Source organism: Stegostoma tigrinum, chromosome 4 (genome assembly GCF_030684315.1).
Source record: "Stegostoma tigrinum isolate sSteTig4 chromosome 4, sSteTig4.hap1, whole genome shotgun sequence".
NCBI lineage: Eukaryota > Metazoa > Chordata > Chondrichthyes > Orectolobiformes > Stegostomatidae > Stegostoma > Stegostoma tigrinum.
Genome location: NC_081357.1, coordinates 33,827,888 through 33,855,361, shown reverse-complemented (window position 1 = coordinate 33,855,361; position 27,474 = coordinate 33,827,888). Strand labels below are relative to the sequence as shown.

The 27,474-nt window shown below is 40.3% G+C and overlaps 1 protein-coding gene across 1 annotated transcript in view; it reads right to left on the bottom strand.

Moving 5' to 3' along the window:
• Nucleotides 1-27,474, bottom strand: part of ascc3 (activating signal cointegrator 1 complex subunit 3) — a 507,536-nt gene that overhangs the window by 452,019 nt on the left and 28,043 nt on the right. Inside the window, exons 5-8 of the mRNA XM_059645261.1 lie at nt 8,962-9,545; nt 8,143-8,263; nt 3,849-4,035; nt 426-561 (exon numbers count right to left, since the gene is read on the bottom strand). Coding sequence (XP_059501244.1) covers nt 426-561; nt 3,849-4,035; nt 8,143-8,263; nt 8,962-9,545 — 1,028 coding nt within the window. The remainder of the gene's footprint in view (nt 1-425; nt 562-3,848; nt 4,036-8,142; nt 8,264-8,961; nt 9,546-27,474) is intronic.

The window sequence follows — 27,474 nt, the reverse complement described above, 5'->3', positions numbered from 1 at the left end:
CTACTTCATGTTCATTAGCAATTATTTATTCAATAATCAACTCTTAAGGTCACATTTCTGGTAACCATTTTTATGTGCATGGAGAATCTCACAAAGATCTAATGACAAGTACAACTGCCTTGTTAACATTTCACATTCATACTCCAAGATGCAGAAAACAACTTCACTTCCCACAGAGCCATTCTTAGCATAAATTGTGAATTTAAAATTAATGTGCACCCAAATATGATCTTCACAGATATATTTCAACCCTTCCATTTTTAATTTGCTTAAAACCTATTACATTTTCCTTCTTTCTAATGAAAGCTCATCAATCTGAAACATTAGCTTGGTTCCAAATCACTACATCTGTGTTCTGACCTTTTTCTTTATTCTTGAAATTTAATAAATACAGCTTGAATGGAGAAAGCAAACAAAAATCATACCTTTGCACCAGCAATAAAAGCTGGGGACTGTTTTACTTCAATTTTTGAATCATAAACATGTGGATATTGGATGCGTTCATAATCAGGCTGTCTTGTCAGAATTGGTGCTGTCTGTGCATTCTGAAGAGCATGCTCCCTATAAAACACAAAACTGAAAATGTAATTTTAAAATTGCAGCTGCATATGTTTCTTGAAATTTAATGAAACTTCAGTTTCTTTAGAAGCACTCAAAGAAAAATCTTCTCTAAGAAGTAAAGTGTAGTTCAAATGACAGTATAATGAATGGGGCACCATTGATACCATTAGGCTGCAGGGTTCCCAGGCGGAATAGGAGTTGCTGTTCCTGCAACCTTCGGGTGGCATCATTGTGGCACTGCAGGAGGACCCCACCACCCAAGACATTTTTCCATCCCCACCCCTGTCTGCTTTCCGGAGAGACCACTCTCTCTGTGACTCCCTTGTTCGCTCCACACTGCCCTCCAACCCCACCACACCCGGCACCTTCCCCTGCAACCGCAGGAAATGCTACACTTGCCCCCACACCTCCTCCCTCAACCCTATCCCAGGCCCCAAGATGACATTCCACATTAAGCAGAGGTTCACCTGCACATCTGCCAATGTGGTATACTGCATCCACTGTACCCGGTGTGGCTTCCTCTACATTGGGGAAACCAAGCGGAGGCTTGGAGACCGCTTTGCAGAACACCTCCGCTCAGTTCGCAACAAACAACTGCACCTCCCAGTTGCAAACCATTTCCACTCCCCCTCCCATTCTCTAGATGACATGTCTGTCATGGGCCTCCTGCACTGCCACAATGATGCCACCCGAAGGTTGCAGGAACAGCAACTCATATTCCGCCTGGGAACCCTGCAGCCTAATGGTATCAATGTGGACTTCACCAGTTTCAAAATCTCCCCTTCCCCAACTGCATCCCTAAACCAGCCCAGTTCATCCCCTCCCCCCACTGCACCACACAACCAGCCCAGCTCTTCCCCCCCCACCCACTGCATCCCAAAACCAGTCCAACCTGTCTCTGCCTCTCTAACCAGTTCTTCCTCTCACCCATCCCTTCCTCCCACCCCAAGCCGCACCCCCATCTACCTACTAACCTCATCCCACCTCCTTGACCTGTCCGTCTTCCCTGGACTGACCTATCCCCTCCCTACCTCCCCACCTATACTCTCTCCACCTATCTTCTTTTCTCTCCATCTTCGGTCCACCTCCCCCTCTCTCCCTATTTATTCCAGTTCCCTCTCCCCATCCCCCTCTCCGATGAAGGGTCTAGGCCCGAAACGTCAGCTTTTGTGCTCCTGAGATGCTGCTTGGCCTGCTGTGTTCATCCAGCCTCACATTTTATTATTATCTTCTGTGGAGGGTGTTTCTTTTTGCATTTTTAATTGTGGGCAGAAATGGGAAATGAACATATTTTTAGAAAGCAAGTTGCAGGATTGCAGCACTATTTATAATGCAAATTATCTGATACTTATTGTGAATGCTTGTTCACGAACTAGAGGAAGTCTAGTTAGAGTTGAGCTGTAGTAAGAGGCTTGTAAACTCTGTACATAGGGACTAGTGAACTGCATTCCCACATAACACCTTTTTTTTTGAGTCTTGTTTGCATCTGTGTATACAGGCAGTTTAGAAGTGGGTTAAAAGGTTTATTTAGTAGAGTGTATGCCAATGGTTCAAACGGTTTACCCGTAGCCATTCATAGATCCCATGATGAAGCACAATTATTAATACAACACATTTTTCATTGACTAGTGCCTATGGGACCAGGAGTGTACCGAGTGATTTCCAAGATAAATCACTTAATAATAATTCACCTTTACCTTGAGTTATCCGCTCAACTGACTAATTAGACATTGCCGAGATTGTGATAACACAGTAAGCTTCCAGTATTTGAGGTAAATTATTTCAGCCGGTTTAATCAAGAGTGCCAATTCATAAGGAGCCAGTTAAAACATAGCTGCTTTATATAAAGTTATCAACCAATCCTTGCGGACTTTTTTCCATAATTGTATTTTGCTCAAAAAAAAGTGTTTTTGTTGACCTTTTCTACTGCAGTGATTTCTGCCAAAGGAAGTCTCAACTCATCAGCAATAGCATGGGAAATACTGTTTGCCAGCTCTGAACAGTTTTGCTTTCAACCTCAAAACTCGAGGGAAAGGAATCACATCACATTGTTTGATTGACGAGACAGTGAGGTGGAAAGACTTGTATTAAAAAGGGGAAATTAGATTCTAGAACATCCTCAAAATAAGTGACTTAAGATAAAGAAGGGACACCATAGTCAAACAGAGATGGTAGGAACTGCAGATGCTGGAGAATGAGATAACAAGGTGTAGAGCTGGATGAGCACAGCAGGTCAAGCAGCATCAGAGGAGAGGAAAGCTGACATTTCGGGCCTAGAGTCTAGGCCCGAAATGTCAGCTTTCCTGCTCCTCTGATGCTGCTTGGCCTGCTGTGTTCATCCAGCTCTCCACCTTGTTACCATAATTAAACAGACAATATTCATCCAATGATGGCACCTTAGTAAGTAAAGGCCTACTCTTTAAGATAATTAATTTAGTTCCAGTTGTTCACTGCACACTATTAATATAGACATTCAAAGTAATGCACAATCTTACCATTTTAACTGAAGTTAACTGTTACGATGGAATTTGCTTGATGTGAGACAAACATTGCAAGAAAATGATAGTGGGTACAGGGACCTTGGTACTTGAATAATAAACCTAGCATTTTTTCTTGTGATTTGCATACCAGAATTGCAACTTATCAGCAGAAGGCAGAGGCATCTCGGGAATCTGGGAACTACAAAGGGATACGAGAAACAACACAGAACAAAGTTGTGAAACAAAGGGCCAGGTCCTGAAATCAGAGGATGCTGGTATAAGGGACCACTAAACAGGTAATTTAGGATGCTGTCTCAAGGGGCGGTGTAGACTTGTTGGACCGAACAGCCTGTTTCCATACCTGTAGGGAATTTAATCTAATCTGTCTACAAGATTGAGGGGACTGATAAACTGTCTAGCATTTCACTGTGGAAAGGGAAGTCAGCTCACAGGAGAATGGTTTCTTAATCTAACAAGCCTGGTGTTGCTTGGAAAGAGGTGGTTGTTCAGATCTAGCGGTGTTTGGCAGAGCCGTCGAGCAGACCTCACCTATTCTCAACGCTTTACAGACTAAGTAACACATCCTCTTCCTGTAACAATACATTCCCAGCTGCCAAGTTTTCCAAACACTTTCTAGATCCGTTTGCATTTTCAGGCATTGTTGAATGCAAAAGTTAAATTCATGTTTTAGATTCCCTTTGTCAACTGAAATTTTGCATAATTTCAAGTAAATTCCTTTTCGTTACAATTTTAACAGTAAACAAATCTCAAACGAGTTGCAAATATAGAATTTTGAATCTACCTTACCTTTGTAAACGTAACACTTTTGGATCAAAGTTTTGCAGACCATCGCCTGAAATTTCCCCCTCATCTTTTTTCTCTCGCTTGGCTTGACGTTTTTCTTCTCTACGATACTGTTTTAACAGTTGCCTTTCTTGCTCAGAACGAACAGTGACTTGACAGCCATAGATGGGTTGTGTATTTCCTCCCAAGCCTTTTTTTTGAAGCATTGGTAGAGTTAAATCAGCTTTAACTTATTCTCAATAAAACTTGCACATTGACAGCATTTTTGACAAAACAAAACACATAAGCATTATCAAACAGAAATTAGTCACATGCAAAAATGTTAGGTCTAAGATTTGGTCAAAATGACAGGGCCTTAAGGCGATGGTAAGAGAGCAGAGCAAAACAGAGAGACAGAGTGAGGGAAGTAACAGGTCAGGAATTTTTCTCCATATACTGGTAGAATTGCTGCATATAAAAAAGTGACACAGTGAAGCAATGCATTTTATTGAAATTATTTTTCTGACAGGCTTAATGACAATTAGAAGCTAATGTGGCTTCAAAACACATATTTATATTAAGTTGTGCTGAGGCAATGCATTCAATGACGCATGTTTGCAGCAGAAAGTCAGTTCCAAGTTTAAGAACTGGTCAATTTCCTGCCTAAGTTTCCAGGTTGCACATTTCGCATAATTCTCTGCACAATCAAGTACAGGCTCAGGAGAGTGACAAGAGGGCAATACCACTAGGCCTAAACAAAGGAAAAAGTTATCAAATCCCGTCAGTACCAATCCATCTTCCTGTCCCAGCAATGACTGCAACCATTGGAGAGCTTTCCCCTGACTGCCAGTGATTCTAGTTTTACAAGAGTTTCTTGACACTGCACTTGATCAAATCAGGCTTTGATACCATGGCCTGTCACTCTCACCTCACCTCCAGAATTCAGCTCTTATGTCCATGTATGAACCAAGGCTGTAACAATGTCAGGAACTAAATGGCCTTTGTGGGTCCTGAACTGAGCATCAGTGAGCAAATTATTGCTTGGCAAATGCTGCTTGACTGCACTGTCCATGACACCTTCCATCACTAATCTGATGATCAAGGGTAGGACTGTTGGGGCGGTATTTAGCCGATTTGGATTTGCCCTGCCTTTTTGTACAGGATATACCTGGATAATTTTCCACATTGTTGGGTTGATACCAGAATTGTAGTTGTACTTTAAATATTACGGCCACTACAGCCAGCCAAAAGGTTGGGAATTCTTCAGCTGCGAATTCATCTCTTTATTTCATAAAGCCTATCCACTAGGTAGTTCAAAGCTCTGCAATGCTGCTGAATGGTGGTAGATGATGAAATAACTGAGGCATTCCCTGACAAGACTTGGCTAGTGCTGGAGTTTAATGTTCCAGAACTAGCTATGCCTCTAGGCTGGCTTCTCCAATAAAGCTACAATATTGATTTGTACCTAATAACATGAAAGATCATCCAGATATGTTCTGTCCACAAAAAGCAGGTCATAAATTGACATCATGACAGCATTTAAACAAGCGTGCCATCTATGGAATCTAGAATAACTGAAGCCTATGGAAATAGGGAAGGGGGTTCCAAAGTGGTTGGAGTCATAGCTTGCAGGCTGTAAGATGGTTGTGGTTGTTCCAGGACAGGCATTCCAGCCCCAAAACATCACTGCAAAAGTTCTTCAGGAAAGTGCCCCAAGCCCAACTGTCTGAAGCTGTTTCATCAACGATCATCCCTCCAGGAAATAGCCACAAGTGTGATTTTCACTCATAGCTACAAAGTATTACTAAAGTTTGCTTCTCCTTGTTCAATGAAGTAGTCTATGCCTACAAGCAGCAATACCTGATCACACACAGGTTTGAGCTGATAAGTGGCGAATAACATTCAAGCCAAACTGCCAGACAATGTCAGTGACCAACAAGAGAGCATCCAAATACCTTCCCTTGACATTCAACAGCAATACCATCAATAAATTCCCTAACAATAACTGAAAACTTCGGACGGTCACCCCCACAAATTTTGGCTAGTGGTTGGAAATCCTGCAGTAACTCATCTAACTCCTCAAAGCCTATCCAGCATGTACACAGCAGACATCAAGGGTGTGAAGGAATACTCTCCACTTGCATAGAAAAGTACAGCTTCACTAATACTCAAACATAGAAACAGAAGATAGGAGCAAGGAGGCGGCCATTTGGCCCTTCGATCTTGCTCCACCATTCTTCATAATCATGGCTGATCATCCAACTCAATAGCATAATCTTGCTTTCTCTCCATGACCTTTGAATGTATTCAAGAGACAACTAGATATAGCACTTGGGATGAATAGGATTAATGTTTTGATATCAACTACTTCCTGCGGTAATGAATTCCACAGGCTCACCACTCTGTGTGAAGAAATGTCTCCTCATCTCCATCCTAAATCATCTATCCCTAATCTTCAGATTGTGACCCCTAGTTCTGTCTGCTCCTGTTATAATTTCATAAGTCTCTGAAATCCCTGCTCACTCGACTGAACTCCAGCAAAAACAATCACAATCTAGTCAATCTCTCCTCATACGTTAGATCCGCCATCCCCAGAATCAGCCTGGTAAACCTTCGCTGTACCATCATCCAGAGCAAAGCAGCTCACTTGATCAGCATTGAATCAATCACCTTAAACATTTGCTTTCTCCATCAACACTCAGTGACAGCCAAATGTATCATTGAAGCCTCCTTCAACAAATCAGTAACCTCTGCTACTCAGAAAATCAAGGGCAGTCGATATACAGAAACATCAACATTTTGCTTGTTGCTCTCCAAACCACACACACTATCCTGCCATGGAACTGTATCATTGTTCCTTCACTCTCGCTATGTTAAAATCCCAGAATTCCCAACTGAATACCTGTGAGCATTCCCAATATGGGTTGTGGTGGCTCAAGAAGACAGCACAACTACCACATTGTCAAAGACAACTTTGGGTAAGCAACAAATACTGGACTTGCCAACAGCGCTCCTATAACATGAGGGTTTTTAAAAAAAACTTTTCCATTATCGAATACAACACTTGTTTTTTGTAATATTCAGTTAAGGGAAATTACACTTACAACATTCAGCATGCATTATTGGGCTACATTCACAGGGAGGATATTGATGTTTTAGAGAGCATGCAATGAAAATTCATGAGAACTCTGCTTAGTATGTGGAAATACCATTAAAAAAGATTTGAAAAATTTTTGCATACCAATGTAAATTACATGGCAGAGCGGAAAATTTTTAAATTATGATAGTTACAAAATTAAAACAGATATTCTAAAACAAGCTAGCAAAACATCAATTTTATGTCATTTTATGGGCATAGTGGCATTAATTTACAAACAAGAATTTTCAAGAATGGCAGAATCATGAAGCTTTTATCACTTGTTAATCTAAAAACTTTTCTTCTTGGATTGCACATAAACCAAATTCTGACGTTGAAAATTGTTCTCTTCTTTGGATACAGTTTCTTTCCAAGGCAACTATTACCATTCTTCTAAAAATATATCCTAAATCACTGCCCTTGGAAATTCACTGTTCCTTTCCTCTCCAAACTCATTGGTATCTCTCAAATGCATCATTCCTGTAATTATGGATCACTTTAAAACACTAAGTTATTGTTGCTGTTATATCCAAACTAAAATTATAAATTGGATGTAACTGCATGACTGCATGTCTTGAATATTATCTCTCTGCAACACTTCTCCAGCCTTGGAAATAATCCATCACCTTCTTCCAAACCATGTTCAATTCTATTTTTAGCTATTCAATTAGAGTATCTCCAGCAATGGATTTCTTACCCTCACCTGCATACAGATATTTCTAAGACTTAGACGTCTGTCCCAATCCTTTCTCCTTTCTTGTCTACATGTTGCTCCTTGCCATCATATACTGTCTTAAATACAATTGGACATCTGCACTGATTTACTTTTATACCACTATCTCTCCTAACCCTTTTTATGCTTTGTCTTTTGTCAGACTGTTAGGCTGATGTGAAGTCTTGGATGAATCACATTGTTTATAGCTAATAACTTCAAAACCAAATTCATTGTCTTCTGTCCTTGTCACAGAAGTTCAACATCTTCAGCATCCATAATTTGATTTTGCTTCTATAAAGCATTTCGGGATTTTTTTCTTCAACTATAAAATCACTAAATAAATGCCAGTTATCCTGCCGTGCAATTGTCACTAACACCCCCTCCTAGACAAGAGCTTTTTACAATTCTGAAATTTGTTCAAATTCAGGATCAGCACGTTTTTTCTTGCCAAAAAGAAATGTCCTTACCTTGAAGATTTCGGAGCTTGTGATCTGAACTGTGGGTCAGAGCTTTTTCTACTATTGAACTCCTGTGCTGCAGAACCTTCTCAATTAGCTCAAATCCTTCAGGTCCAAGAAGTTCAAACAGCTAAAACAAAAAAGTATTTTGCAAATATAAAGTTCATTGCATTTCTGTCAAAAGAAAGAATTAACAATTTGTGCTACAATGTAGAATTGTTTGTTCATAAAACATGTATTTCAATTATGTAACCTTCTGACCACACAAATGACTTAGTTGCTTTCGCTACAGGACATTTACTGACTGTATCATGTATTGGTAAGTAATGAGCAACTCCATAGAACTTAAATTTAATTTATGGATGTCCACTGTCCAAAAACAGTAATTCTGAAAAAGAAAACTGAAAACAAAACTGTACCCTACTCAGAATGTGGAACTACCTAAGTATATTAAAATCCAGCAGTAGCAGTATTCTTCAAGAGCCATAATATCACTTTTGGCCTTAAATGACAGTGACAAGCTTAAAGACTGAAACATGAATAGACTGCTATCATGCAATTCAAAATTAACTTGTAACATTGTGATTTCTAAGTGTACATTTTAGAATATTTACACCAACACAACCATACACTGATGTATTCCCACACTCTCCTGGCTTTCTCTTCTCACAGTAACTCTGAGGTTAAGCTGTCATAACTGTGTTTGCTACTTTTTTTTGGAGGAAAAACAGTAAGCAGCTCTACCAAAATGATTTAGGAAGAAGTAAACAAAAAATTAATGATTGCAACTGCACAGTTTACAATCTAGCAACATCTAGGCTGGCTTACCTCATTTTGAAGTTCATCATCACTTTTAGTCGATGCCAGCATCTCAAACAATGTTCCGCACAAGTCGTCAGTCATTGGTCTATCTGATGAGTCTTGTAAGGTTCTAATAATATAGCTATCAACCTCTTGCCTTAAAAATGAACCATCCACTTTGTTTGAAGATTTCAGGTCTGAACTATCAATTGCTCCATTTTTAAAATCTCCTTGATGATTGTTTAAATATTTATGGTAATCCAGACTAAAGTCCTTTTGGTTTTTTGTCTGCCAGTTCAAGGGCAACTCTTCTGAAGGCTCCAAAACAAATGAATCAAATGAAAAGTTAATATTTTTACCAAAGTGTACATGAGAATTTTGTCTTGCAGATTCATTTGCACAAATTAATTTCTGTAATTCTTCCTCACTAATATTTGAAGCAATTCTATATACTGCATTACAGGCAGTAGTGGCAGCTGAAGGCGGAAATGGCCCAAACATTTGTTTAACAGCTTTTGTTTCTTCATGTCCAACGTGGTCCTTATCATGAAATGTTTTGAAGAGAAAAACAGCCGCACTTTCAACAGTTTCTTGTTCATGTTCGATGCCAACTGTGAACAAAATTTAGATTTTTATTTGAACAGTTGAAATTGCAGCTGCTCACAACACTACAACTTTACCACAAATCAACAAAAATTGTGATGAATCTCGACCAAAGACTGTAGTAATTGCTAATTTGTCCTAACAGATGTGAATCATTAAATTATGCATGGGGAGATGATGGCCCAGTGGTATTATCGCTGAACTGTTAATCCAGTGACCCAGACAACATTCTGGAGACATGGGTTCAAATCTCATCACAGCAGATGATGAATGCAATTTTTAAAAAATCTGGAATTAAGAACCTAATGATGACCATGAACCCATTGTTGAATGTCAGGAAAAACTCGTCTGGTTCACTAATGTCCTTTAGGGAAAGAAACTGCCATCCTTACTTGGTTCGGCCTATATGCGGATTCTTAATGCTCTCTGCACAATTAGGGATGGGCAATAAATGCTGCCTGGTCAACGACACCCTCACCCCGTTAATGAATTTTAAAAAGTATTAGAAATGATTTCATAAAGTAGCATGTTACAATATAGAACAGATTTTCCATTGATACCCATAAAGGCGAGAGAATTTGACGATCTGCAAACATTATTTTAGATTCTTTCAATGTGCACAAAAAATGCATCTTAGATAATTCAAATTTAGGATAGAGCAAATTCCAGCCACATTGCTACAATTTGCATCCAATTTTTTTTAAAATTGAATATATATTGAAATCTACATTTAAACAATGTGATTCTTCAGTTCCTCAGGTTAGACATTTTCTAGTCAACCTGTACAGTTATGTTGTTGACGGCTTCTGGAGCAAGTCTGACTGGAAACTGAGCCTCTGGCTCAGAGCCAGGGACACTACCACTGCAGCACAACAGTCCTAGTTCCTCAGTAGTTTCTTAAGTCCAACTATATTGAGCTGCTTCAAAAGGGTCCTTCCCAACATTAGAAGGTCGGAAGTGGGGATATTCATCAATGATTACACAACATTTTTTAGCATAATTATTGACTTCTAAGATACTGAAGCAATCCATGTCTAAATGCAACACAACCAGAACAATATCCAGGCTTGGGCTGAAAAATGGCAAGTAACATTCACTGTACAGAATGCCAGGCAATGAGCATCCTGATAAGAAAGAGGCTAACCATGGTCCCTTGACGTTAAACGGTGTTACAATCACTGAATCCCTCGATAATAACATCCTAGGTGTTACCAGTTCCCAGCAACTGAACGGGACTGACCATATAAGTACACTGGCTACAAGAACAGGTCAGAGGCTGGGAATCCTATGGTGACTAACTAACCTCTTAATTTCCCAAAGCATATCCACCATCTACAAGGGCGCTGCACAAAATTAATGTTTCTTTGACAGAACCTTACAAACACAAGCAGCAGGTACACGGGAAAAACACCACATGCAAACTCCCTTCCAAACTACTCACCATCCTGACTTGCAACTATATCTCCATTCACTGTCATCGGGTCAAAATGCTGTATTCCATTAATGGCACTGCAGGGCTACCTACAACACAATAATGACTGCAACAGTGCAAGAAGGCAGCTCACCACCACCTTCTGAAGCACAATTACAGAAGGGCAATAAATGCTGGCCCAGCCAATGACATCCAAGTTCCAGGTGTGAACAAAAAAAAATTCAGTGAAAGGGTCTGGACAAGAAAATGAGGCAATATTAAACAAAAAACAGTAACTTTACTCACATAAAATGGAAACAGTGACATGGTCAACAGCATGATTTACCGAACCCAAATTCAGAGTCAGTGAGCAGGTTACTACTAAGCAAGTGCTGTTTGATTGAACTGCTGATGACTACTTCCACATCTTTACTGATGATTGAGAGTAGACTGATTTGTGGTCATTGTTCAGGTTCAATTTGCTCCGATTTTCATTCTTGGTGGTTATTTTTCCCACATTTTCAGGTAAATGTTACAGTTTTACCCAAACTGGAACAACTCAGCTAGGAGTGTAGTGAGTTCCGCAGCGTTGGTTTCCAGTACGATTGCTGAAAACATGTCAGAACTCAGCCTTTGCAGTAGCCAGTATTCAACCATTTCTTAATATCACAGAGTGAATCAAACTGGCTGAAGAAGATTGGCATATGTGATACTCGAGACCTTGGAGGAGGTTGAAATGGATCATCCATTTGGGTAGTGCTGTCTTAAGACTGTTGCAAATATTTCAGGCTCATCTTTCATACTGATTGTCTTGGTTCCCCTATTATTGTGGATAGAAATATTTATGGAGCCTTCTCCTCCAATGAGTTGTTTAATTGTCCACTACATTGACAACTGGCTTTTGAAAGTACCTAAGAGCTACTGGTTGGGGAAGCCTATAACTATAAGTAGTCAATATCACATATTTATTCCTAGCAAAAATAAACTCAAAACAAAAATTATAATGTCATTCAAATGTCCCTATCATGACTAGTTATATTCAAAGTCCAACAGAAAAAGAATGAATGTCAACAGTAGGTGACAATTTATGAATGCCTTGGCCATTATACTGAGTATTTCAGAAGTGTTTTTTTTGTTACAGGGCAGTTCCATTTGTTATTAATAAAGCATGAGGTGAACACATCCCTGCATTCTCAAGCAAATTGTGAACAGAGGAACTGCTACTTTCCCTACAGTGACTCGACAAGATTTATGTTCTCAACTGAATTTTTGCATTTAGCATACGTGAGCTTAAATCTTTACCTTACGTTGGATTTAGCTGCATTTTCCAATATTCATCAAGGAACCAAAGAAACGTGTACTTTCCACAATTCTTGAACTCTCCCAAAACCATGGGATCTAGTTCCAACATATCCAATTGTTGCAACATTACAAGGAAAGGTTAAGCAACATAATGAGAAACAATTTTCTTAGATGAAGACTCTTTGGGGACACAAATGATCTGATAATTATATAACGATCAGAGAGGCAAAAAGAACAAAAATCTTTGTTCGCAAGCCACACTGTTTCAAAGTGACACCTTCACCCTGGACAGGACCTCAGGATTTTTTTTTCCCCCTCTGTCATTTCTATAAACATTATGAACAAAAGCACATCAGGTTTAACCACTTTTCCTAAAGCTAAAGCTCCAAATCTGTACTTGCTTTTGTCACGGAATTTGTTCGCATTATAAAATAGTTGCAGCAAATCAACAAAGCTCTCAAAATTGTTAATAGCACAAAATGCTCTGTAGTCTATCTTGCAATATTAGAATAAATTTTCATAATGCACAGTTCAGCACAGAGGGCAATGAATACACTTTCTACAACAAATCATTTTCACAAACTCTATTTCATTAAAACCACAAATATTTGCCTTTTTTTAAATGCACTACAACATAAAATCTTCTCCATTTCCAGTTCAAACATAATAACCACTTTCAAATTATAAGCTGACCACAGCAGCCTCAGGCAAAAGCTTTTTTGTCAGAAATTTAATGATTGTTGATATTAATTAAAAGCAACATGATATCCGTTTCCTTGTTCAAATTCGTTATCTGAAAATGTTTAAGTCAGTAACTTTCTCTCACTCTAACACTACCTTGTGAACAAAGATAATGGAGAAGGGCACAACACTACCATCAGCCAGAAGGGTGTTATACAACATGCGAACTACAGTACGAGCACCAAATCATAACTAAAATGACAGCATCATGTAAGCACATGAAAACTAACTACAAAGAATTGAAAATTACAGTCTATATCACAAGCTAACTGAATCACAGCTGAACAAATTACAACCCAAACAAAGCAAACAGAATTTGTGCTCATGTTTTGACAAGCCTCGATGGAATTGTTCAGAGGATATGTAAAATTGCTTCAAAAAAAACATTACATTCAGAGACAATGCTGCCCAAAAGTGGCAAAAGAAAATTCTTTTGCAAGTTCTATGTCAATTGTGAGCCCTAAATCAAAGTTGGGATGTTAGCTTGAGTTATTGGGCCAGATTTTTGCAGTGTTGTGTTGACTCAGAAGCTCTTTAAAATCCACTCCATGATTCTCAAACTTTGATTTTTGGGAGGGTCTTTCAAGGGTGTGGGGTGGCAATTAGGTTTGAGTCATGTGAACACACGTAGACTGAGAACACAGAAAATCTACATTCCCCCCCATCCTTGAGCATATACTCAATTTCACTTCAGGGTATTGCTGATCAATGTTGCACTTCAGATGAAATACTAAATGAAGGTGATATTTGCCTTCTCTGGTGAAGATAAAAGATCCCATTGTATTATTTGAAGAGCTTACTGCTTCCCCAGTCTTGGAAACATTCATCCCTCAATTAACAACACAAAAACAGATGGCCTGATGAAGGGTCTAGGCCCAAAACATCAGCTTTGTGCTCCTCAGATGCTGCTTGGCCTGCCGTGTTCATCCAGCGCCACACTTTGTTTCCTTGGATTCTCCAGCATCTGCAGTTCCCATCATCTCTGACCTAGTATTTTGCACGATTAAGCATAAAAAACTGTTCTTTAAACTAAATTCTAAACACAGCCTCGCCAGCTCATTCTGGGTCTGTTATTCTAGATCACAATTTCTGTTAAAGAGTACTATGGCATTCCCTTTATACAGGAAAGGTTGCATTCATTCTGGACAATCCACCAGCATATTCATCTATTACTAAACTGATTTTATTTGCATTTGCAATACTGCTTTACAATGCAATACTTCCCGTTTGCAATTTACTATAATGTAGGCACGTATTCCCCTGAGAATGTACTCCTTAAAATCACATTTACTATTTTTAACATAAAATTCACCTCCCCACAATTCTCAATGTGGGAACTCCTTAAATATCTGTAAATTAGAGCAAACAAAGTAGAAAATCCATTCCAAACTATGAAGAGGGCAAAATGGGCATTAGAAATGTATGCTGGCCATGCTGAGACTATAGCTGGTGTTAGTGTGAAGTTTTGGTTATTTTCCCCGAGGATGGATGTTCTGGCTATGGAGGAAAGTACAATAAAGGTTTATCAGACAGATTTCTGGAATGGCAGGATTGACATATGAAGATATACTGGATCATTTGGGGCCACGTTCACTGGGGTTTAGGAGAATGAAGGGGTGCTCATAGGAACCCACACATTTCTAACAGGACTAGACAGGAAGAATATTCCCAACGACTAGCAAGTCCAGAGCAAGGGCACAGTCTAAGGATATGAGGTAGGCTATTCAAGTCTGAGAAGGAAGCAAAATTTCTTCACCCAGCCGGTGGTGAGTCTGTAAAATTCTGTGTCACTGAAAGTGGTTGATGAGTATTTCCTAGAAGTCGTCGGATATGGTTCTTAGAGCTTAAGAGGGATTAAAGGATGTGGGGGAGAAAGCAGGGACAGGATACTGAGTTGGATAGTCAACCATGGTCATGTTAAGAGGACGGCCAGGTTCAAAAGACCAAATAGCTTATTTCGGCTCCAAATTTTTACGTTTCTATGACATCCCCGCCCCCTATCCTCAAATCCTTTCACTATGAATGCTAACACACCATTGCCATTTTCATCACCTGCTGCATACGTATCCTTACTATCAGCAATTGGTGTATAAGGGCAGTCCTACTGCACCACCCCCTTTCCAATCTAATTACCATTCAGAAAACAGACTGCTTTCTTGTTTTTGCTACCAAAGAGGATACAATCACATTTATCCACACTGGACATCACCTGCCATGCATTTGCCCACTCTTTCAACCTGTCCAAATTACACTAAACATCCACACTTGGAGTACTGTATATAGTTTTGGTCATCCTGTTAGAGGAAAGACATAGTTAAAGTGGAAAGTGTGCAAACAAGACTTACAAGTATGTTGCCAGTAGTAGTAGGACTGAGTTACAGGGGAGTGGTTGGCCAGGATAGGACTTTATTCCTTGGAATGTAGGAGAATGAGGGGTGACCTAATTGAGGTATATAAAATCATGAGGGACACTGATAGGATGTATGCAGATAGTCTTTTCCCAGGAGTGGGGAATTCCAAACAAAAGGGCATAGGTTTAAGATGAAAGGGAATGATTTAAGAAGGACCTGAGGGGCAACTTCTTCATGTAGAGAGTCGTGCGTGTATGGAATGGGTTACCAGAGAAAGTGGTTGAGGCAGGTACAATAGCAACATGTAAAGAAACATTTGGATTAGGACATGGATGGGAAGGGTTTCAGAGGGTTATGGATGAAATGCAAGGAATTGGGACCAGCTGAGTGGGTGCCATGGGTCAGCATGAAGCAGTTTGGGTTGAAGGGCCTGTTTCCATGCTGAATTACTCAATGACTCTACCTCTGCACCCTCCTTAGAGTTCACTCCTATCCATCCTTGAGTCATCTGCAAACATGGAGATGTTATATTTAGTTACTTCATCTAGATAATTTATATATTGTGAATAAATGAGGTCCAAGCACTGATCCCTGCAGTACCCGACAACCAAAACTGCCTGTCACTCGTAAAAAGGCCGAATTATTTTTATTCTGCTTTCCATCTACCTGCCAATGAGTTCCCTATCCATGCCAGTACACTACCTCTAATGCCACGGACTTTAATTTTCACCTTTGTCGCTTTGAAAACCTTCTGTCAGTCCAAGTAAACCACATCCACTGATTCTCCCTTAACAACTCTACAAATCACATCTTTGAAGAATTGCAAGAGATTGGCTAAGCATGATTTATCTTCTGTAAACCCATGCCAAGTTTATTGAATCCTGTTGCTGTTTTCAAAGTGCTCTGCTATCATATTTTATAATTGATACAAGAAAAATATTTGAGTCTACATCAGGTGTATCAGTCTATAATTCCACAGAACCTTTCCAGAGTCAAAGAATCTTGAAAGGTGGCCACCAACATATCTATTACTTCCAGGATCACTATTAAATACTCTGGAATAGATATTAATCAGCCCTGGGGATTTGTCAGCTGTTAATCTCATCACTTTCCTAAAGACCATTTCTCTCCTTATATGGATTTCCTTTAGTGCCTCCCTCCCACTAGATCTGATGCTCCCCACCATTTTGGGCCATTGTTTGTGTTCTCCGCTGAACATAGAACCAAAAAGTGTGTACTTAATTGGCCTATCATCTCTTTGATCCCCATAACTTCTCTTGTTTCTGACTGTAAGGGTTCTACATTCTCTTTTACTAATCTTTTTCTCATCATATACTTGAAACTTTCACAGTTTGCGTGTTCCCCAATCCCTTTGTCCTCCTTCGCTGAAATCTAAACTGCTCCCAATCCGTAGATCTTCTGCTCTTTTAGGCTAATTTGCATGACCATTCCTTGGGTTTGATACTGCCCTTAATTTCCCTTGATGATTAGGCCAACTTTCCAACATCATTATTATTTTCCAGACAGAAATAAACAATTGTTGTAGTTTCTCCATGTGTGCTTTAAGTGTTTTCCATTGCCACTGACATCCCTTTAAGTAATATTCCCCAATTTATCACCGCCAGATCACACCGCAACTATCGCAGTTTACATTATTTAGATTCAGCAAGGTGAAGGTAAAGTTGCCATCCTCCTACCAGGCCCCAGGACTGCTCTCTCATTTGAGACAGCTGCCCATGGTTTAACCTGAGGATCACTACACCTCACGTGAGGGGAGAGAAAGAAATTCCTTTGTGGTAACTGCAGCCTGTAGAAGAATTGAACCCATGCTGTTTGCATCACTCTGCAATCGCAAGCCAGCCAATCGGCTAGCCGACCCCAGTATTTAGATTCTGGATCCTGCTTTCAGGATCAACTGTATCACTCTCCATCTTAAATGAATAATTCTGTCATATTTTGGTCACTCCTCCCCAAGAAGCCTTAAACAACTAGACTGACAATTATTCCTTTCTCATTACAATACCCGGTCTAGAATGACCTGTTCTCTAACAAAAATCAGAAAATGCTGAAAAACTCAGTAGGATGATAGCATCTGTGGAGAGAAAACAAAGTTAAAATGTTTTGAGCCCAGTGACCGAGTCAGTTCCAAAGGAGGATCACTGGACCTAAACATTAACTCTACTTTGCTAAAGAAAGATAGCAGGCAGCATCTGTGGAGGCAATTTGTTTTTTTCTGTTTTATGTTTCCAATTCTTTGTTTTCATTTTATTTACCTGATCTCTAGTTAGTTTCTCAATGTGTTGATGCAGAAAACCGTTCCATACACGCGCCACAAATTCCTCCTCCTCTATATTGAGACTGATTTGGTTTTTCAATCCATATGTCACTCCGAAGTATAACGGTATCTATACAGCTTGCATTTCTAATTTCTTGTATAATGCCTTCCCCAACAATACCAATACAGTGAGGGGTCTATACACAATCCTTACTATTGTTTTCTGCCTTTTTGTATTTCTAAGCTCTAACGATACACATTCCACTTCTCCGGAGCCAATATACTTCCTCATTAGTGTGTTAGTTTCCTCTTTAAACCAGCCATGCTACCCTACCTCCTTTTCCTTTTTCGTCTATTCTTCCTAAAAACTGAAAACCTCTGGATATTCAGTGCTTATCATCACCCGGCAAGCATATCTCCATAATCTTAATTATACATTACCCATTTTTATGTATTTGCATGATTAATTCCTGCATTTTATTATGAATGCTCTGCATATTACTAAACAAGGCTTTAATGTTAGCTTTTTTTAAATACTCAGGCCCGTTTGCATTATTTTGCACTGAATTCTTTCACAATTCTCTGTCCCTTGTCTCATTTCATATTGTCTTTTATTTTTACCCTTGGTACCACCTCTTCTGTCTCATTGTATGGGTTCCCATTCTCCTTCCATTTTAGGTTAAGCCCTTCCCAACAGCACAAGCAAAACCTTCCCCTCCAGTAATTAGTTCTTGTCATGGAGAGCAGCATCCATCTTTCCCAGAATACCTACTGCATTGCTATTAGCAAGTTCCCCTGGTTAATCAGCAGATAACATCACTGTTAGGCCGTATCAAATATGATGTGGACCAATGTCAAATTTTTTTTAAAAAATGAAATAGCATTCCAAACAGCTAATAAACAACACTATTTTCCTAGTGTCTCAACTTGGAGAATCCTATCCATCAAGTTCACATACGTGAGTTGATCTTTTAGCCATGAACTACATAACTGTCTACAAGATACCTTTTCAGATAATCTTGGATCAGTGCTTTGACTGCAAAGTCTTGGGGGAGACAATATAACCCATTTCAAACTTAGCTGTCTGAAGCAAATAAAACTCTTTCAAATTCCTCAAGGAGATTGCACCTCCTCACTCAAAATGCACAATGCCTGATGAACATTTCGGAACATCCAAGGTCAGGTTCATAAATCACATACAATCTGGCAAAAGCCCAATATCATACTTAGGCCAAACAATAATATCTGAATGGCTGAAATTTATGGACAGCAGTGGGGGTCATTTTGTGGCCTACGGTAATATCAACCTTGACTTATTCCCTGAAAAGTGGCATAATTAAGCTTAGGCAAACGTGATGGTCTGTTACCTAGCAGTCATTGCACAAATTGTGCAGACTAGAATGTCCCGAATGACTAAAGCTCCTCGTGCTTCAGTTTTTTTTCAGGAGGAGCTGGACACAACATATCTTATCTAGGCTTAACAGACCACCAAGAAGTTATTGTATATCATTGAAAACATACTCATGAAATTGACAGAGTAACAAGATACAGCTAGTGGGGGTGAAAGGCAATTGGAAATGCAGAGTAAACCGCAATCAAAAGCAGTAGAGAAGAGCAATTTCTTCGAGGGATTCAAAGTAAGGTGTCATTTTTAAGTAGGGGAATTAACAAAAGTCAGAGAAGACATATCTGCTTAATACATGGAACTTTAATGTAGGTTAGGATATAAAATATAGGAATAGATATAGAATGACAGAAACAGAAGTTGTTGGAAAAGCTCAGCAGGTCTGGCAGCATCGGTGAAGAAGAATCAGTAAATGTTTCAGATCCAGTGACCCTTTGTCAGAATTGATGGCAACTAGGAAAATGTCAGTTTATATGCAGAGGATAGGAAGTGCGGTAGTGGGGGGGGGGGGGGGTGCCGGGGGGCGCAAAGAGTAACTGATACTCAGAATGAAGGAACTACATGGCCAGGTATTACTCCTTCAATGGTTGCAGAGTAACGTGACATAGGGCTGTGAGGAATGTTGGGAGTGAAGAAAGAGCAGACCTGGGTGTCCCACAGGCAATGGTCCCTCCAGAAGGCAGGGAAGGGAGGGGAGGGGAATATGTGCTGGTGGAAATGACACTTGATGATCTTCTGAATGTACTTGCTGATGGGATGTTAGGCAAGGACAAGAGGGATCCTATCACTGTTGTGGAAGGGAAGACAGGGGGCAAAGGCAGAAGTGCAAGAGATGGGTCAGACCTGGTTGAGGTCCCTGTCAACAATGGTGCTGGAAGATCCTCACCTGGGGGAAGGTGGTGGACTTTTGGAGGCTCCCTAGTCAAAGTTGGCCTCATTGGAACACATGCGAGGGAGACAGAAGGAACTGGGAAATGAAATGGAGTAAGACCATTCACATACCCAGCCAGATCATAAACCAATGCTTTGTTGTTCAACTGTTCTTCTCTCCCCTTGGGCTCGATCCCCACCCATCATTTACTCCTTCCACCACAGCTTCTGTAGATAAACCAACGTTTTCCCAACTACCACTTCTGAAAAAGGGTCACCAGATCTGAAACGTTAATTTTAATTTCTCTTCACAGATGCTACCAGACCTGCTGCACTCTTCCAGCAACTTCTGTTTCTGATTTGCAGCATCCGCAGTTATTTTGTTTTTTTATCTAGTTTGGCTGGATGTCTCGACAGTGAAACAGATGAAGGATGGACGTATATAGTTGAGATAATAAAGCAAAAAGAACTGTCAGTGGACCAATTCTAGCCATGGAACTCTTGCCAGTTGGGGCATAAAAATATGATTTAACTTATGGGATTGTTGCACTATTTTGTTTAGCCATCGCTAAAGAAAGGCATTTATCAAGTTCTGAGAGAAGTAAGGACACAAATCTCTATGGTGCCATTAATTATAGCCATTCTTTGAAGGGGAATGTGATAATCACCTTTTATTCAAAAGCATGGCAAGATTCCATTCTTTTAGCAAGTCAATCTTAGCTCCTAAACCTATATCACTGCAGTGCAAGTAACACTATGAATTTTGATCATATTTTTTCTTATAAGTAATTAAGTTTTGCAGTTTTCCAGAACTTAATTTAATGTGGAATAGCATATTACTAGAAAAAGGGTTTTCTAATTGCAGATCATACCCAGTAGCAAAACACCCCAAATAGACTTTTCTTCTTGTTCCCTCTATTCAATGCTCATTTTATGAATTCAGTCTTCAAACATTACATTGATTTGATAGCATGAATTAATTAACATTTATTCGATCAGATTCAACTGCATTCACTGTCTCAAGCTGAAGTTTTAAAAAACAAAATTCCGACTTGTTCAGATATAAGATAGGGCAGCTCAGCAGATGATCTACTTATATTGGAACATCTACACTGGCATGAATGCAAGACCACCCCCAGAAATTCCAATCTGGTTCACAAGGAAATGAGACAAATCCTAAATCGGAGTAGTTTTAGCATTTTTTTGTACATTTAAAAATGGAAGTATTCTGTCTCTGCACTATTCAGCAATCACAGCACTTAGAGCATCATGCAGTACAACAGGTTAGCTAAACTGCATGCAAGATGACAGCAGAGCAGCAGCACAATGTGTCGGCTCCTCAACCCGGAATCCTAGAGCTCATCTACTCCATCACTATTTTTTTTAAAACTGTCTTTCTATGCAGTTTTTTTTAAAAAAGTTTCCATTTATAATTGTACCTTTATGTTCTTTTAATGACTTCAGCTGAAGGGGTCTTCTCGTAGCCCAGGCTCAGCAATGTGGCTTCCAGTAGCCCGGAATGGCAGCATTGACCTGACAAAGATTTCGTCTTGGCACGGAGTTCTCATCCTGGACTCAGAGGCAGCTACCAGGTCTTTGCAGTGGCCTAGCATGAAGGTTTCGTCTTGGTTTGGTGGACAGTCTCAGCCTAACCCTGCACAATGGTTTTGCAGCATACCCCACATGCAGGAGCTGTTAATTAAGCTATTATAAACTTTTAGTTTTTTTTCTTTTTATGACTTCTGTCATTAATTTAGGTGCATGGTATAGTGACTTTTAAAACTTTTCACTGTATTTTTTTGTGACTATACACACGTAGTATGCCAATACAGTGGCTCAGTGATTAGCACTGCTGCCTCAGAGCGCCAGGGACCCAGGTTCGAATCCACCCTCGGGTGACTGTCTACGTGGATTTTGCACGTGCTCCACAGGTTGAAATGGATTTCGGCCAGTTGCTCCACTTTTCTCCCACATTCCAAAGGTGCTTAATTGCCCATCGTGTCCAGGGATATGCAGGCTAGGCGGATTAGCCAATGGGAAATGCAGAGTTACAGGGATAAGGTGGGTCTGGTTTGGATGTTCTTCAAAAGGGTCGGTGTAAACTCGATGGGCCAAATGGCCTGCTTCTACGCTCTGGGGATTCTATGATTCTAAAGTGACAGTAAATTGCTAATCTATTCTATATACAAACTAAGTGGTAGCATGGACAACCTGATATAAAACCGTATATATCAGAACGTAAAACTAAATCACAATTTCAAACATAAACTCCATGAATATTTAATAGCAGGGTTAGATGATGGTATATTTAACATGCAAGATTTGGACAAGCAGGTTCACTAAAATCTTCAGCCAATACAATTCAATTGCATATTTCAGCAAACTAGAATTTCACATCTTTCCTTTTTTCATTCACTCATGTGGATGTGGGCATCACTAGATGGTCAGCATTTATTGACAGTTTCCTAGATGCCCTTGAGGTGGTGGAGGTGAGGTGCCTTCCTGAAATGCTGAAGTCCATGCACTGCAGGCAGACTCAATGCCCTTCGGGAGGCCGTTCCAAGACTTTGTTCCAGTGACACTGAAAGAACGGCGGTATATTTTCAAATCAGGATGGCAGGTGGCTTGGAAGAAAACTTGAAGATGGTGGTATTCCCCTGTACCCAGTCTGAAGTGGTTATGTGTTTGAAAGGTGCTGTCTAAGGATCTTTGGTGAATATCTGCAGAAGATCTTGCAGATAACACAGTGATAGAGGGAATGGAAGCTTGTGAATGTGGTACCAAATCAAACAAACTGTTTTGTCCTGGATGGTTTCAAGCTTCTTGAACATTGGTGCAGCTGCACCAATCCAGGTAACTGGAGAGTATTCCATCATGTTTTCCTTGCTCAATAAATGTTAGAATCCCAAATTTTTTGAAGTGCTGAAAGAGGCCATTTAACCCACGGCAACAGCGCTGGCTCTGAGGTACCATTAGTCTACTGCCATTCCTGCCTTTTCCACAAAACCCTGCACAGTGAATAGAAATCAACAACAATGCCCTCTTGATCCCTCAACTGAACCTGTCAACAGACTTCCAGGCTTCACGGTTGAGTGGGAAAGTTTCTGTCCATCTACTCTGTCCAAAATCCCTCATGATTTTGAAAACTTCTATCAAGTCTCTTCTCAGCCTTTTCTTCAAAATTGTGTCTAAATCCCCTACTGCATACCTTAAAACTCTGGTCCCTAGCTACTGACACCTCTAAGGGGAAACATTTGTCCCTGTCTATTCTGGCTATGACCTCTACAGTGTTATGAGGGGCAATCAGCTCGACCTCTCAGCCTTCTTTGCTCTACACACATCAGCCCCAGCATATTTTAGTTTTGGTTCATGGCTCACTGTCTCCAGCTGACGCATTATCCTGGTGAACCTCAGCTGCACCCTCTCTAATGCAATCACATCATTCCTATAGTGTGGTGTAATAACCGACTTATTGGTCCTGTTCTGCTGCCTTCAACAATCTATGGTCACGCACACCAAGGAGCCTCTGATTCAATTTGCCTCCTAGGGTCGTAAGATTTAGCATTTACTCCCTTGTCTTGTTATTCCTTCCAAAATACATCGCCTCACTTTTCAGGAACAAGTTCTACTTGCCATTGTTTAGCCCATTCAACCAACTTGTCAAAATGAGCCGGTGGGGTTCTAAGGCTTTCCTTCTCACTATATGCCATACCACCAATTCTCAGATCATCTGCAAATTTACTGACCCCACCTCCTGTATTCATGCCCAGATCATTCATATGTACGACAAACAGCAAGAAAACCAAGACCAAATCTTATAGCTTGTTGCTGGGCAAGGCTTCCAGGCACGAAAGCACCCTTCATCCATCACCCCTGGTTTCTACCACGAGACAAATTTTGGATCCAATTTGCCAAATTGCCTTGGATCTCATAGGCTCTGAGCTTTTAAACCAGTCTGTGTTTAAAGACCTTATTCATCCAGGGTAAAAGACTGAGCCATACACATGTTGAGATAAACAATTCTTCTTTCAAAAAAAAATCATCTATATTTCACTTGGGAACCCTGCAGCCCAATGTATCAATGTGGACTTCACTAGCTTCAAAATCTCCCCACCCCCTACCACATCCCAAAACCAGTCCAGCTCGTCCCCACCTCCCTAACCGGTCCTTCCTCCCACCTCAAGCCCCACCCCTATCTCCTACCTACTAACCTCATCCCGCCCCCTTGTCCTGTCCATCCTCCTTGGACTGACCAATCTCTTCCCTACCTCCCCACCTACACTCACCTCTACTGGCTCCATCCCCACCTCTTTGACCTGTCTGTTTCCTCTTCACCTATCTTCTCTATCCATCTTCTATCTGCCTCCCCCTCTCTCCCTTTTTATATTAGCACCCTGTTCCTCCCTCCCCCCCACGCCCCGCCATTTCTGAAGGGTTTGGGCCCGAAACATCAGCCTTCCTACTCCTAAGATGCTGCTTGGCCTGCTGTGTTCATCCAGCTCTACACCTTGTTATCTCAGATTCCTCAGCATCTGCAGTTCCTGCTATCTCATCTATAGTCATACTCACTGCCTGAATTTTCTACTGGCAGCAGAGATGGGAGTTGCCAGTGGAGATGTTGCAGAATTCTCATTTTAGCAGAACATGAGGAATTGTTCAGGAAAATTAATCTTTCCACTAGTAATTTCTCTATTCTTGGAACATTCCTAAGGCAAACATTTAATGTGGGCACTTTGGGAAGAGCTCCAAATAAATTAAGTGAAGTAGTTCATTTCTAATTAATATGTGGACTAACTTCTGAGTAACTATTCAACAGACCCCATACCTACTCTACAGATCCCCACCTCCACACTCCACATTAGGATGCTTTTTCCCCAAACCTCCATCAAACCCACCTCAACTCCACTTTTCCCCGTGGCAGAAAAAACCCAACAGTTTGTCTCCAAACCCCTTTTTGGGTACGACATGAATTCAGCAGCCAAATCCAGCCACTTATTTCGCTTCCCCACTAACCCCAGCCACCATGTACCCACACCACCAACGTGACCCATCACCATCTCACTGAGGTCCCACCATCCAACTCTTGAGGGCCTTACCTCACTTGGTTCACCTCCAATGGAACCAAAAGCCCACACCTGACACCCAACCATCCTCCCTACTTCTGCTAAAGCAGATTTCTCCACCCATTCCAAGTTATCTATTACTTATCACACATCATGGCACTCTATCCCCTACCCATCAGGCATCTGACCCCAGCACCCTATCCTCCCAACATGCTAACATCACACTTTATGCACTTATGTATGACAGCAGGTGTGCACATGTGCACACGCACATCTGGTCTGCCTTTTCTTACATGTTTGTGTTATAAAAGAACTGTACAAAGGTAATTATGGCTCAATACTTTTGACAGCTCTGTGCGGACTCTCTTTTCAAAAAATTGCAGAACTCCCTAATTTTGCAAAATATAGCCAGAGTGGCCATCTACGCTAGATGCACATTCCTTGTAAAATCTGGCCTTATATTCTTTATTAATACCTTCTTTTTCTGCTATGTACTAACATTGTTCTTTAATGCTAAGGTTTCAAAATAGTGGATTTTATGGGTATTACAGCCCTATCTTGTTCAACAGTATTACTTACCTTGTCTCATTAAAAGGTGCTATATAAATGCATTTTGTTGTTTTTAAATTTCTTTACATCAAGGTGGGTTTTAGGATTATATTATCAATAATTTTCCATATATTAATAACACCTTAGATATCTTTCAAGAAATAATTAACATGAGAGAATTATTTTAAAAATACAATCACTGATGTTGAAAGTTAACTGTCTCACTGATTAGTTTAAAAATATTTACAAAGCACATTAATGTCTACACGTGGTCTGTGAATACTTCAATTTCAATCCTACATAAAAGTACATAATTAAAGACTTTTTAAACACTGCACTTCAAGTTCTACACATCTGGAAATAGATGTTTACTGCTTGACCTCAGGACTAATATTGACAAAGTAGCTTTGATAGTTACACTGACATAAAATGTGTGTCACCTTGATATATCATGATCTCAGATGAAATATGCTAAAGTAATCATTTTATAAAAGACTAAAAATAGCCACTTATTAAACTTTGTACACTTGATGTAATGAAAGAAATGCATAGTAAATGAATCTACTAAAAAAATACAAAATAAAAATTGAAACTATAAATCTTTGATAAAAGACAAATAACCTTGAATTTTTAAACAAGGCAGTGCATCAAACAAAGTGCATTGATTTCTGGTTGCTATAGGGTTCAGAATCATATCTGACCCATTACTCCACACCATTTATCTGTTTAACAGCTTAAAAGGTCTTCTGTCCTATAGCAGCACAACTTTAGCTGGATGAAAATGTGCCATGTTAATCACTTGTAGAGCCGTAAACTTTAAATTTTAAAAGTTTTACCTGGCTGCCTTTGCTGATCACTGCAGTACAATTAGGTAACACTATTTCATATTTAATTTAGAAATTCAAGTCTTTGAATCTGTTGTCAGGCTATTTCATTACACCTTTTAAAGGCACCATAACTATGCAGAAAACAATAACAGGTCTCTGAATTACCAACTTACCTGCTTATTAGCAAAATATCTGCACAAATAAACAAAGGAAATGTTCTCAAAGACAATTTAATTGTTACCTACTAATGAAGATTGAGTAGACAGGAGAAAAATTAGAAAACAAGTCAGTTAATAAACTTTGAAGAAAAATTGACCAAGATGCTCAAATGTATTTTTTTTAAAAACCATGATGCATATAAAACTTAGATAATAAAGTGTGAAGCTGGATGAACACAGCAGGCCAAGCAGCATCTCAGGAGCACAAAGGCTGACGTTTCGGTCCTAAACCCTTCATCAGAGAGGGGGATGGGGTGAGGGTTTGGGAATAAATAGGGAGAGAGGGGAAGGCGGACCGAAGATGGAGAGAAAAGAAGATAGGTGGAGAGGAGAGTATAGGTGGGGAGGTAGGGAGGGGATAGGTCAGTCCAGGGAAGACGGACAGGTCAAGGAGGTGGGATGAGGCTAGTAGGTAGGAAATGGAGGTGCGGCTTGGGGTGGAAGGAAGGGATGGGTGAGAGGAAGAACAGGTTAGGGAGGCAGACACAGGCTGGGCTGCTTTTGGGATGCAGTGGGGGGAGGGGAAGAATTGGGCTGGTTGTGTGGTGCAGTGCGTGGAGGGGACAAACTGGGCTGGTTTTGGGATGCGGTGGGGGAAGAGAAGCAGAGGTTCACCTGCACATCTGCCAATGTGGTACACTGTACCCGGTGTGGCTTCCTCTACATTGGGGAAACCAAGCGGAGGCTTGGGGACCACTTTGCAGAATACCTCTGCTCAGTTCGCAATAAACAACTGCACCTCCCAGTCACAAACCATTTCAACTCCCCCTCCCATTCTTTAGATGGCAGGTCCATCATGGGCCTCCTGCAGTGCCACAATGATGCCACCTGAAGGTTGCAGGAACAGCAACTCATATTCCGCTTGGGAACCCTGCAGCCCAATGGTATCAATGTGGACTTCACCAGCTTCAAAATCTCCCCTTCC